This window comes from Cetorhinus maximus, chromosome 2 (assembly GCF_964194155.1).
Source record: "Cetorhinus maximus chromosome 2, sCetMax3.hap1.1, whole genome shotgun sequence".
Lineage (NCBI taxonomy): Eukaryota > Metazoa > Chordata > Chondrichthyes > Lamniformes > Cetorhinidae > Cetorhinus > Cetorhinus maximus.
Genome location: NC_135880.1, coordinates 132,508,393 through 132,523,001, shown reverse-complemented (window position 1 = coordinate 132,523,001; position 14,609 = coordinate 132,508,393). Strand labels below are relative to the sequence as shown.

Genomic DNA, 14,609 nt, shown 5'->3' with positions numbered 1-14,609 from the left:
TAATTTCCTTGCTGAGCCCTGTATGATCTTTTTCCTACACTCAACTGTTTGTGTGAAATATCACAAGTATCGGCTACAACAGCAGCTTCCCTGATTTTTTTACTTTGTCTTTCAGCTAAATATGTCTTGATAGTTACTGGAATACTATTTCTAAATTCTTTCATAATCATAATTTCTCTGCATTTTCAAAAGTCTTGTCTTACTTCAATGCCTTAAACCATTGATCCCAGAGAATTTCCTTTTCTCTTGCAAACTCTACAAATGTTTGATTAGGTCTCTTTCTTACAGTCCTAAACTTCAACTGATGAGCTTCATGGACAAGCTGATAAGCATTTAGTATTGCTCTTTTAGCTACCTCATAGTCTGCAGACTGTTCCTCTGATAAGCTAGCATATACACACATTATTGTACCCGACAAAACACTCTCTTTAACATTATAGGCCAGCATCTCTTGGCCAATTCGATTTCATAACTATCTTTTCAAATGAGGTGAAATATCTTCCAACTCCATCCTCCATAAATTTAGGCACTAACTGAAATATTTAGTTAAATCAAATTCTTCAAAGGAATCAAAGTCACCATCTTAATTACTAACTCTCATTTCCTCCTTTATTCTAAACTTCATTTTAGACAATTCATATTGCCTGGCTTCTTTCTCTTTCTGAAGCTCTCTATCTATTTTTCCTTCTGTCATTCCTTCCTTGATAACTTCTCTCTCTGAAACTGAAGTTCAAGCTTTTGCATTTCTATTTCTTGCAATCTTTTCCTTTTCTTGCTCCTCTTTTCCCATGCAAGCATTTTTATTTCTATTTCTTTTAATCTGCACATTTCAAGTTTTTCATTTCTCCTTTTCTTCTAATTCAAGTCTTTTCAGTTCAATTTCTTGTTTGAGTTTAAGATGCTTCATCTGCAACTGAAGTCTTACTACCTCTAGCTGTGACACAGTAGTTTCAGGTGTCACCCCCTCTAACTTTAAATGCTGAGTAAGTACTTGAACCACATCAGCCTTACAAAATTCTGCCTTTCTTTCTAGCTGCACTTCATCTGCTTACTCTCTCAGCTGAGTTTTAGTCCGAGATTTCAAATACTCCACAGTCACATCTTCCACTCCCAGAAAAGTCTTAGCAAATGGCAAAGCCATTTGCAGTCCAACCACTTTAAAATCCTTCAACGCAAAACTCCCGAGTTCAGTGCTCTCCTCGTACTCATATCCTTTAAATTTACAAATCCCAATTCAACCAAGGAATTTTAAATCCTGCAAAGAGCTTTCAAATTTGTTATGACCACAGTTGATGTTTGTTAGGCAAGCCAAATCCCAGAGGGAAACTTGCCTTACTGATCATAACCTTTTTGTTGTATTTTGAAAACAAGGGTAAGAACTACTGATCCCAGAAGCATAGAATCCCAGTAACACCTTTAGGATTTTAAAGCTAAAAGAATTATTAACAAGAAGAAAAAAAACTTAAGCACACAAGATTAAAGTTACGCACTTAAAACAGTCTTACACAACATTACCACCAACACCCCCCCTACCCCCCCCCCCCAAAAAAAAACATGTGGTCAGAACACACAAGTAAACTACTTGGCAACATCATCTTTACAGATTTCAATTATAAAAATCCAGTAATATTATCCAAAGGCAAAACTGCTGTTGTTTTAGGAAAGGTATACTGCATTACGATTCAAACACTTCACTCTGCTGTGGAAATCCAAGAAAGTTCATAACATAAACTGCTTTCTGAAACAGTTTTTCCTGGTTTGACTGGCTGTTTCAGATTTCACACCTTTTCTCAGCACGGAGCTGGTCTCTGGACATTTCCTCCACACAGCTGCCACAACTCAGCTCAACGTCTTTTCTTAAATATCCTTTTCCCCTTTCATCTTAGATTCCATTGTCCTAAACATCTGTTTGAACTCAACTTTTCCAAAATATAAAAATTTTGTTTACTTATGAATCATTTGCAATTTGTAAAAGTCCCTTGTCACTTCCAAACTCTCCTTTGAAATTTAACAGCTGAAAAGTCAAGTCCTTACTTATCTTATAATGCAAATTTAAAAAAACCCGGCCTATTTATTGTAAAACCAACTTCACCATAACCTCCCATTACAAAAGCATGCACCTACCACCTTTTACCCTTTTATCTCTTAACTCTCTGTCGAGCTGTCTCTATGAACCTTCCCCCGACCCCCACCCCAGTTTGTTTAATCATGGACACACACACACACACACACACACACACACAGATCCTTCTTTACAGAGTATCACCATATTCCCAAAATATAAAAAAAAACATCTTCACACTTGTGTAATTTTAAGTCACCTGATTGTCTGCAAATGTGAAATTGTTTTTCACTGAGTTGTGCTGGTTACCTAAAATTGGAATTAAGAAAATGCAAATTTAAAAGAGAGTTGCAAGAATTACGCAGGACTTTATTTATCCAAATATAGACTGGATAATAACAGTATTAAGGGCAGAGAGGGCAAGAATTCCTAGAGTGTGTTCAGGAAAATTTTCTGCAGCAGTATGTTTCCATCCAATGAGAAAGGAGACACTGTTAAACTTGGTTCTTGGGAATGAAGTGGACCCAGTGTCAGTCGGGGAATGTTTAGGGGGCAGAGATCATTGTATTATAAGAAAAGGACAATGAATAATCCAGAGTAAGAATAATTAACTGAGGGAAGGGCAACTTCAATGGGGTAAGAATGGATATGACCCAAATAAAATGGAATCAAAGATTGGCAGGCAAACCTGAACAATGGGCTGCCTTTAAAGAGGGGAGAGTTCGGGCACAGTCAGACTATATTCCCATGAAGGGCAAAGGGAGGACAAACAAAACCTGAGCTCCCTGGATGATGAAAGAGATAGAGATTAAGATGAAGAAGAAAAAGATGTGCTTTTGAGAGATGTCAGGTGAATGCTACAACCGAGAACCAGGCTGACTATGGAAGGTTCAGAAGGATTTGGTAAGGGCAAATCATGTTTAACTAACTTGCTGGAGTTTTTTGAAGAGGTAATAGGGAGGTTTGATGAGGACATTGCTAATGATGTGGTGCACATGGACTTCCGAAAGGCATTTGATACAGTGCCGCACAACAGACCTGTGAGCAAAGTTAGAGCTCGTGGAATAAAATGTACAGTAGCAATATGGATACAACATTAGCTGAGTGACAGAAAGCAGAGTAGTGGTTAATGTATGTTTTTCAGACTGGAGGAAGGTTTGTAGTAAAGTTTCCCAAGGGTCGGTGGTGGGACGTTAGCTCTTCCAGATATGTATATTAATTATCTTGACCTTAATTTACTGGGCACAATTTCAAAATTTGCAGATGATAAACTTTGAAGCATTGTGAACTGTGAGGAGGATAATGTAGAACTTCAAAAGAACGTAGACAAGTTGCTGGAATGGCCGGACAAGTGGTCGATGAAATTTATTGCAGAGAAGTGTGGATTGATTCATTTTGGTAGGAAGAACACAGAGACAATATACAATAAAGGGTACAATTCTAAAAGAGATAAAGGGACAGAGGGACCTGGGTGTATATGTGCCTAATTAATTGAAGGTGTCAGGACAGGTTGAGAGCTCAGTTTATAAATAAAACAGAGTGTCCTACGCTTTATTAATAGGGGCATAGAGTACAAAAGCATGGAAGTTTTGTTAAGCTTGTATAGAACATCAGTTCAACCTCAACTGGAGTATTGTGTCCAGTTCTGGGTGCCATACTTTAGGAAAAACATGCAGCTTTATGGAGAGTGAAGAAACAATTCACAAGAATGGTTCCGGGGATGAGGAACTTCAGTCACATTAATAGATTGGAGAAGTTGGGACGCTTCCTTGGAGAAGGGAAGGTTGAGAGGAGATTTGATAGAGGTATTCAAACCATGAAAAAGGAAAAACTGTTCCCATTGGTGGAAAGATCGAGAATGAGAGGGCACAGATTTAATGTTTTGGCGCAAGCAGCAATGAAGACACAACGAGTGGTTAAGATCTGGAATGCGCTGCCCGAGTATGGTGGAGGCAGGTTCAATCAAGGCATTCAAAAATGAATTGAATTATTATCTTAAAAGGAAGAATGTGCAGACGTATGGGGAGAAGGCAGGGGAATGGTCTAGCTGCTGTTAGTTTTACATCAGTTTGAATGAATGGAGAACAATGGAACTGGTTTTACCCAGTCAAGTGTCAGTCTTTACTCAGTAGTAGTGCACTCATCCCTGAGTCAGAAGGTTGTGGGTTCAAGCCCCACTCTGGAGATTTGAGCAAATAATCCAGACTGATACTTAAGTACAATACTGAAAAAGTGCTAAAACAAAAACAGAATTACCTGGAAAAACTCAGCAGGTCTGGCAGCATCGGTGGAGAAGAATGCTGCCAGACCTGCTGAGTTTTTCCAGGTAATTCTGTTTTTGTTTTGGATTTCCAGCATCCGCAGTAGCTTTTAGCTTTTTGTTTTTATCACTGAAAAAGTGCTGCTGTATTTCTCTCGGCTGGGATGTTACAAGAGCCACTTGTGAAAACTGGAAGATGAAAGACAATGACCACTTGAATGAGGAAATGAAAAAGCATGAAAAGGACACAATGATTTTAAAATAGCTAAAGTATTAAGTAAAGACATTGAAAAGATACAGACATCAAAAGCTAAGATGCCAAATGGAAGTGGGCAAACTGTAAAGAAGAGAAGAAACATGGATATGAAAATGGAGGTGACGCTGAAAAAACGGCCACTCATTCATTGTGGCTTGACTTGTCCTTACTGCCTGGCCCCTCAAACCCTCTGGATTGAGATGGTCTCGGGTGTAAGTCCGAAAGTCATCTTTCTTTAGTAACCTAACTGGCCAGGAGGATTAAGTGGGAGTCTGGGAATTCCTTTACAACCTCATTTAAATAGGAATATTGGGCTTGCATTTGTCGTATGCAAGTCCTTAAAGCCTAGGACTCTCTAAAGGGGTTGAAACCTCATATCTCAGATCTCTGATCCCTTTTTATCTGATCTTTTGCACCTTGGGTATCAGTGTTTGGTGGCAGAAGGTCAGAAAAAAATCAGCCCCACAAATGTTGAGTGAAATTCTTCAGTTCTACAAAATAATCAAAGAAATGTTGAAGTTTTTGAAAATGAAATGAGCGCATTAACAGAGTTTTTGAGTGTTCTCTGAAAACCTGACGAAGTTTATGTTTATGATAGTTTTCAAGAAGTTATTAATGATAATTAAGTGAGCAAGATTAATTAAACTTTTGAGGGCAGTCTCAATTTGCTTGCTTATCTGATGGAAATGCTTAGCTAGTATGCTGGAGTGATAAGCCAAGCATTTTAATTGACCATTGTGATACAGTTCTTATCATTTTTTTTTTCCAGAGCCCTGCATTGAACTTGTTGTGGGAGAAGTGCTGCAGTGACAATGTGGTGGTTCGGACAGCCTGCTGTGAGGCATTGGTTGCACTTGTTGCACGGAACCATGCTGATTTTAATTATGTGCTCAATGGAATTTTGAAGCTAATTCCCTCTGCCAGGTACCAGAAATCATTAAGCGAGCTTTGAGTAACCTTTTCGTTGGACCGAGACATTTCAGTTGCTTTCACGGATAATATCCTTTGTCATAGCATTGGATTTAACTGTAAAAGCTTATAATCCATGTAAATGTACATTCATGACTGATGTGAGTTTGGGAAGGCGCTTAGCCTTTTATGTGCAAAAATACTGTGGATGAGGATAACATTTGGAAGAGCGTAAGGTGTTTCCACTTCACCCACCCCCTTATTATCAGTTTTAACCAGATTTAGGGAGAGATTGGCCTCTACAATCTTGGAGAAATGACATTTTGTCATCTTGCCTTGAAGTGACTTTTATGTTATATATTGCTGATTTATTGGGAGTTACTGAGAAATGTACACCCTGATTGACTTCGCTGTTGGCAGAAGAGCCTTTAAAGGGTGCACATGACCCAGGGACTGGCTGGGATGCTCTAGGTTTTGAACCCATGACCATGGCAGCATGACATAGCAGCAGTGCACACCTGACTACTTGGAGAGCTCTGGGTTCTCCTCTGTATCTGTGCAAGTGGATACCAATGATTGATCCTCTTGTTTTCTTTTTGAGAAGGGAGTGAAAATATTTACGGGGTGAAACTTGAGCAGTGTTTTGAAAATACAGAACTGCTGCCCCGTGGGCTAGCCAGTGTAAAGGATGTTATGGCCAAAGTGCTAAAATTCAGGTTTTCCAGTCACATGTCCATAGCCATTACTATAACGACTGACTTTTTCCCGAATCAGCTGCATATTTAATTTATTTGCAATATTGTTCCTTCAGAGTTAAGAACAACAAAATGTAAAGGATGTAAAATAGTTAACCTTCCAGTCCTCCTCCTATGATAACTTGCATTGTCCTAATGTCTTTATTTCCACTACCTTACCTGGTAGTTCATTCCAAATGTTTATTACTCTTACAAAATTTTTTAAAATGCTCTCCACTGATTTTGCTTGTCATCTGCTACTGACTTGACTTTCAAAATAACATACTGTTTGCCTTTTTGATGCTATTTTATAATATACCTTTATTGAAATCATTTTTTACTTTATTGCAAGCTCCTGTACATTTCCCAGTACATGTCTGCAAAGCCAGGATTCTGCCCAATATTCCAAGTGAGATTTAGGCTGTTCCTTCACTTGGAGTTGGCTGTTATTGAGTACAGGTAGACCAGTTTAATACTTAAAACCTGACCTGGAATAAGTGTATCATCAAATTTACAACCAAAAAGAACTACACATTTCTAAGAAAGATTAGGCTTGCTGCTCTTAAAACTTGACCATGCAATAGTTAGCATTTCAAAACAATGTAAGATCAAAATTCAATGCAAAGAACAGATTTGAGAGAGGTTGTTGTGAGCATATTATGAGAGTGGAATGATTGTGTTTGGGCAATACATTATTAAAATTGAGGTCAAAGCTTAAATCGATGCCTCCGTGAAGCTGGATACGTGATTTAAAAAAATTTTGTTCAGTGCATTAAAGTGAGGGATGTTAGCGCTGGAGAATAGAATTCTTCCTATTTCAGACACCTAGGCCCTGATATTTACAGGGAGAGAGCTGGGTGCATGTTAGTGGCAAGGAAATTTGACAACAGTGGGAAAGTGGAGTGTTGAGAGGGAGCGATTCGTAGCAGTAGGTTTGCGTCTGGCAGAGGGAAGCACTCATGCTCCTCCTGACGCACAAGCAGTATTGGAGAAGCACTTAACTCTGGATCTGGCAGCTGCCACCTCCTTTCGGCTGCTGGGCTTCCCGACCCTTGGGGAAACCTGGCCCACGGCTGTTAACTTCAAACGGTTGTCAAAATCTGAGGAACGGAGCCTCATTTAAATATGATTGTTACCTAACTGCCTTTCCAGCGCAGGTTACCTCTGATGCTCCTAAACCCGCTGTGATTAAACCTACAATAGCAGATTTTGGCCCCAAAGTACGCCGCTGTTAATAATGAAAGGAATATAATTGAGCTTTTTTAAAGCAGTTTAAAAATCTATGCTTACATGCTGGAAAAATACTGGTTCTCATCAGAATGTCTCTTCTGATTTTATTAGTGTACAGAGACAAATCGTCCCAGTATTTGCAATATCCTTGTAAATAAATTAATCCATCCTCTGCCGCCCCCCCCCCCCCCCAAAAAAAAAAGCGTGTATGTGTAAGGTAGGCTTCCTCAGACTGGCTTGATGTCTCAAAAGGTCCATGTTCTCCACTCATGCCTTCCAGTTTGCTAGTTCCCCAGTGTCAAAATTAGGAATTTAAATTTCATTGCAGGTATAATGTTCAGGATGTTAATTTTGCTTCAACAATGTTATACATGGAATAACACCAATTTTCTTTTGCAGTAATGTCCAAGGTTTGATTAGAAGTATTGGTAAATTGCTACAGATGCAAGCACAGGGAGCTGAACAAAGTAAGAAAACAGTGTATTCGTGCCCCTATGCCATCAGGTAAATCTTGGATTACAAAAATTTATATTTTGACATATTGATTATTTCAATGCCATGGTGCGTTCTATAGCTGTGAGATACATCAACTGTTATGAAATAATTAAATCTCCACATTGCCCAGGACTGGAATTCAACATAAATTTATGGGATAAATGTTTTTCCTGTCTGATGTGAAACAATCTTAGGGCTGTCAATCCAGATCCCACAGCTCAAAACTGCCCACAAACCTGATCGTTCTTCTACCTTGCCAATTTCACTGAGTGAATGTGCATTATAAAGTTGTTGGGGAAATGGATATGATGTCAGTCAATGGGTTAATTTCACATCTAGGGCAGCAATCGTGTTTCCAAAGACAGTCGTGACATAAGAACAAAAGAAATAGGAACATGATTAGGAGTGCCACTCCCATGCTATTCCCAAGAGCTTTCCAGTTTTTTTTCCTTTTCAAGTATTTATCCAATTCCCTTTTTGGAAGTTATTACTGAATCCATTTCCACCACCCTTTCAGGCATTGCATTCCAGGTCACAACTCGCTGCACAATTTTTCTTCCTCACGTGGCCTCTGGTTCTTTTTGTCAGTTTCCTTAAATCTGTGTCCTCTTGTGGCTGGCGTTTTTGCCACTGGAAACCGCTGCTTCTTATTTTCTCCCTCAAAATGGCTCAGGATTTTGAACACCTCTGTCAAATCTCCCATCAACAGTGGGAAGACAGTGCTCTCCGAGGGTGGGTATGCTGGGCGATCAGTGGCAGGAATACAGAGGCGGGTGGCTGCAGATGTGAGATTATATGCTGAAAACTCCTGAAACATGCTCAACTCTTCTCATCACAATTAAATAGTATCTTATCTCCTCCAATTGGAAATGGTGCTCCCTTGCAGGAGTTATCAAGTGTCCTTCTAAAGGGCTGCATCGACTCCATGCTCATTGCATGTCTTGGCAATTTATTCTAAAGGGTAATGACTCTCTGCAAAAAGAAATAGATTTTGACATCTAATCCCAATCTTTGTCTCCAAATTGTGTATAGGAATAATCTCCAGTTCTTCATCCCACCTGCTTCAAATAACCTTGCTAACTGAACTGCATACAATCCTCTCGATTTTTAAAAAACACTTTGCCATCTCCGAGGGGATATGATCAATCTGCCAAAGTAAATACTCCTAATTTTTGGAGCCTAACCTCATAATTAACAACTCTATGACCTGATGCCATTCTGGTTGCCCCACTTCCCCCGCTAGATTCCCTCCGCAGCTTTGATATCCATCACTATGAGGGGTTATCAGCACACCAAGTGTGAATGTACCAGAGCCTTATCTAGCTGAAGTATAATTCCTTTTGTCCTGCACTCAACAGTCTCAGAAATACTACCTAAATCTCTAACTCGTTTTCCCTATAGCAACCTAATGAACAGAAACTACCCCACAGTTCTGGTTTCTACTTTTGCTGAGTCTCTGTGTTAGGCACAGATTTTGAACTTCTTCAAAATAATGAAGAAAATCCAGCTAGTGTATGCTGTGCCTGTACAATATTGTAATTTGATGATGAAACTTTATAGCTCCTAATATGATTGTCCTTTGAAGGTGGCATGAGAAGTTGATAAGGTGATATAAAAAAGCATACAGGACCCTTGGCTTTATAAATAAAGCTGAGGGCTTTATGAGGGCTGAGGGAATCCTGCCAGGGCAGACTGCGTGGATGGGTGGGATGGGTGGTGTTGCGGGTGGAGCTTCTGCCTGGAAGTTCAGGCTCCCCCACATGCTATGGATTTGTGACAGATTTACAGGCTTGGCTTCTAGATGGGCAGAATGCACTCTAGTGCCTGGTTGCAGCCGCACACAAGTTGCCTGAATGCTGGAACTGATGGTAGGGGAGCTTGAAGGGGCAGGGGAAAAGCACTTAAATTGTCTCCGAAGCTGTTCTTGTCCTTTGCCCGCTGGGTTCCTGAATGCCTCGGAAACCCACCAAAACTGGGTTAAACCTGGAAAGTGGTGGGGGGCAGTGGTGGTGAAAACTGGAGATGAGGAGAAATTGTTAGGATTTGGAATGCACTATCTGAAATGGTGGTTGTCATGAAAGGATAATAATTCTCATAATATTGTAATTTTATTGTAAAAGATTAATAGTGGGGTTTGGAGTGTGTGTGTCGTGTGTGTCTTAACTGAGTTGGACACAGATGGTATGGAGGCTTTGACTCATCAAAAGAAGCTAGGTTTCAAATGCTGAATATGTAAATGTGGCTGAAGTTTTAGCATGTGAGAAGAGTTTGCATTTTTAGATATATCAGGGTAGTTTTAATTTCAATGTGATGGTAGGATGTTACAGCTAGCCAGAGAAGCTAGGCCAAGCAGTGTGTTTATTTTTATCAAAGGTTACTGATAATATTAGCACCATGCAATGATTTATATTATGAGAAAAGCAAAGTTCCAAAGACATATGGGAACAATGCAATTTGCATTTAAAGGGAGAAACATGTATAAAGGGGAATGAGGCTACGTGTTGGAAGGCATTTTAAGATTTACCAGAAGTGTGAAAAATCTCCAGTATTTGTGCATTAAGGCTGCTGTCTACAGAAACCAAAGCTGGGAAAAGCCACTTTGAATTCTGTTCAGGGTATTGTGTTGACTTGCCTGCATCTGTTTAAATCTATTTATTTTACTGTTGCCTTAATGGGGGTGTAATTGGAAGCCATATTAATTAGGAGCAGAATTTTACATCCTGCAGGCGGGCATGCACCCGACTCGATCGGGCGTAAAATAGCGCACAATGATGTCAGGTGTGCATCCTGATATCATTGCGTACTCGCATGGTATTTCGATCAGCAGGCACGCATGAGCTGCCGCCAACAATTAAGAGGCCTATTAAGGCCATTAAATTAGCAATTAAGACAGATTTTTCACTGCCCTCCAACTTTACGGTTGGCAGGCAGGCAAATTGGCCTTTGCATTTTTGAGGAAACCTCATCCATGGGCAGGATGAGGTTTCCGACATAAATTTAAAAAAAAATAAATGTTTTGACATTATTATTAAGTTCATGTGAGTGACTCCAATGTTTTTGATATTAATTTTTGATATTAAAATTCTTCAGCTGCCTGAAGCAGCTCTCTGCCTTCAGGGAGCTTTCACTGTGTGCTCACCCATGCCTGCGCAGACTTCAGCACTCGCTCTTCTCCTGCCTCCACCCTGGCAGCTCTGAGCCTTTCGGCGCACATTTCACACTGGCTGGCCGTTAATTGGCCAGCCAACGCGAAATCGAGGTCACTGGCGGTGGACTGTTTTCTGGCCGCTCCCGAGCCACCCGCTGTGCCTGCCGATGACCCGAAAATCTTGCCCCTAGGGCTTTTAGGAGTTGTTATAGTAGTAATTTGTAGACCTCTGTATGTGCTTGAAATCTTTTCTTTTGTTAATAAATGTTTAATTTAGTTTTGTAAAAAATCTCTAGAATCTTGGTGGACTTATTACTACTGAATTCAGGGCATGCATCTTGAAATAAAATACAAATTGCAAAATCATTGTGACCGTGTGATCAAGTTTCCCTCATGGATTTGATCCGCCTGGCACACATCATCTGCCGTGTCAGTGGTGGAAGCAGATTTGGTGACATCTTTCAAAACGAAATTGTTTATGTAAATTTGAGAGGAAAGATTGAAAGGGTTACTGAAAAACGGCAGAGAAATAGGACTGATTGGATAGCGCTCTGAGTCAGTATGGGCACATTGGGCCAAATAGCTTCCTTCTGTGCTGTAGGATTTTATGAGATATATAACATGCAAGATATAAAATTGGCAATATTTGCAAGTTCTGTAGCCTTCAGTGTTATTGATATTTTCTGAGGGAAGATCATTGGATTGCCAAGCATATTTTGAATTTGGCAGGCAAGCCTTGGCTTACAGGAGATGCAAGTAACCAGATGGTGAACACTAAAACTTAGTGTAGAGCCTAGTGAGCCAGAACCTTTTGTCAATAATTATTCAGCTTGGAGAACCTTTTAAATTTAATTCTGATGTAGTAATTACAGCAGTGATTCCAGGGCCAATTTTTTAAAGAAAGAAATGTAACAGCAAGCTATTTTAAAGCATATAATTTCAAATGTAAGAATTATTAAAATTCATGCTTGACATAATGTGTTGAAAAGCAATGAAATAAATTCTTTGTTCTAATTGTTTATTCTAATAGAAATATACACCTGGAGTTGTGACCAAAGGCTTTGGCTGTTCTGTGAAATTGTATTTTCTTTTGTGCATCAGTAGCTGTATAATAAATTATGTTCAAACCCCATTGGTGGTTATTTATTGTGGGACCTATGAACGTAAATCAAATTCAGTCTCCTAAGAAGCTTTGCGATCCTAACCAGAGTTTAAGGTGAACCGGAGGTTAAGCACACCCTTCAAGTTGCATTTACTGCATCATGATGGTGCTGTTTTGTGTCAGCATCCTGATGTTATTAGTCTGAAGGATGTGACCCTGGACAGTGTTTTTAAAAAAAAACTAATTTTCTGGAATAGCTTTCTGAATGTCCATACATTAATTGTAAGGTGAAACTTCCTCCTGCTTCTCCATCTCCACCCCCGCACCCCCCCCACTCCCCTCCACTTTGGTCTCCACAAAACTTTGTGATCAGGCAAGAATTTGACCTGGCCATGGGTTTCTGCTGGTGCTAGTGCGAATTCGTACGCAAAGTATGCTGGAATACCCATGAGTGCATCTGATTCTTCTTTCTTTTGGGTCCAGTCACCTCCTTCGGCCATTGACTCCTGGGATTCAAAGACTCTGAGATTTGCAAGTGCGGCAATCAATGGCCACTTCTCTGTTGGAGCATTTCAATGCTCCAGAGTGCCATTCTGCATGCTCTTTTTAAAATGAGATGTTTCCACTTTTCTTTTCAACCTAACTTTGGAACTTAATACCAAGTTATTTTATGTATGATATTTCCACTTAGAATTGCAAAGTATAGCTTTCTTTGTTTTTAAAGTATCTGGTAGAAACAAATAAAAATGGTTTCTGATTAAAATTCAGTACTTTTTATTTTACATCAAAGGTTATCAGTAGAGATTGTGTGTGGTCAAGGTTGTCTCGGTTTATGACAAAATAATAGTTTTACTGCAGAATGTGTTCTGAAGTGTTGTCCAAGTAGGATCTGGGTTTAAAAAAAAATCTCCAGTTAAAACAATTTAGAGGACCCATTCATAACATGGTCATGCTAAAATAATTTATTTTTGTTAAATTAATGGCCAGTGAAGCAGAGCAATTGAGAGATTAAAAATGTGGAGCATAGTTGTGGACTGTTCCATGGCTGAGATAGATTATCAGGGTAGACATGTGATAACCAGATATGTGGAGTTCTAATTTACCTCTTATCGTGTGCTACAGTCTCTTCTCATTAATTAGCAGCATTGTTTAGCGTTTGACTTTAGTTATAGCCATGCTGCCTCTTACTATGGCAATGCAAAGTGGCTTCCTTGCTTGCTTTTGGTATGATGTGTGCATGCACGCATGAAGGTACATATGTCATTGTTGTGACACTCAGAGTGTGCATCCTGAGACTTAGAACCAATTTTGCAAAAACTGAAATAGTCAACAAATCTAAATGGCAACGTAGTTGTGAAAAAAAAGTAATCTTATAAATCTCACAGTTCCAACAAGATTCCTTTTTTTTTGTTTAGCTTTAAATTCAGGGTAAATGAAGAGGGTCATGTGACATGAAGTCTGCCCAACAGTAAGCCTGTATGTTTTGATTGTTTGTTTGAAATCAAAAGAAGGCTTAGATTATTTTATTGAGAAGGTGGTGCAAGGTATTTATGCTTGGAGACAATAGCAACAGTGTCTGAGTTTACCATGAGTAGATGCTTGAGTCTCCCAAGGCCCCAGAAAGGTGTTGTCGGTATCAGGTTTTTTTTTCATTCATGGGATGTGAGCTTTGCTGGCTGGGCCAGCATTTTTATTGCCCAGCCCTGGTTGCCCTTGAGAAGGTAGTGGTGAGCTGCTGCCTTGAACCGCTGCAGTCCATGTGGTGTAGGTACACCCACAGTGCTGTTAAGAAGGGAGTTCCGGGATTTTGACCCAGCGACAGTGAAGGAACAGTGATATATTTCCAAGTCAGGATGGTGAGCGACTTGGAGGGGAACTTCCAGCCGGTGATGTTCCCATATATCTGCTGCCCTTGTACTTCTAGATGGCAGTGGTCATGGGTTTGGAAGGTGCTGTCTCAGGAGGCTTGGTGAATCCCTGCAGTGCATCTTGTAGATGGTACACACTGCTGCTACTGTACGTCGATGGTGGAGGGAGCAAATGTTTTTGTATGTGTTGCCAATCAAGTGGGCTGCTTTGTTTTGGGTGGTGTCCAGCTTCCTCAGTGTTGTGGGAGCTGCACTCATCCAGTGGGGTATTCCATCACACTCCTGACTTGTGCCTCGTGTAGATGATGGACAGGCTTTGGGGAGTCAGGAGGTGGGTTACTCGTTGCACAATTCCTAGCCTCTTGACCTGTTCTTGTAGCCACAGTATTTATATGGCTAGTCCAGCTCAGTTTCTGGTCAATGATAACCCCCAGGATGTTGATAGTAGGGATTCAATGATGGTAATGCCATTGAATGTCAAGGGGAGATGGTTGGATTCTCTCTTGTTGGAGATGATCATTGCCTGACACTTGTGTGGCGTGAAT

General features: G+C 40.0%; 1 protein-coding gene across 10 annotated transcripts in view; it reads left to right on the top strand.

Moving 5' to 3' along the window:
* The window catches only part of focad (focadhesin), a 243,647-nt gene that overhangs the window by 44,500 nt on the left and 184,538 nt on the right, over nucleotides 1-14,609 (top strand). For all 10 annotated transcript variants that reach the window (XM_078569505.1, XM_078569555.1, XM_078569487.1 and 7 more), the window contains 2 exons: nucleotides 5,348-5,502; nucleotides 7,851-7,955. In XM_078569505.1, the coding sequence (XP_078425631.1) occupies nucleotides 5,348-5,502; nucleotides 7,851-7,955 (260 nt within the window). The remainder of the gene's footprint in view (nucleotides 1-5,347; nucleotides 5,503-7,850; nucleotides 7,956-14,609) is intronic.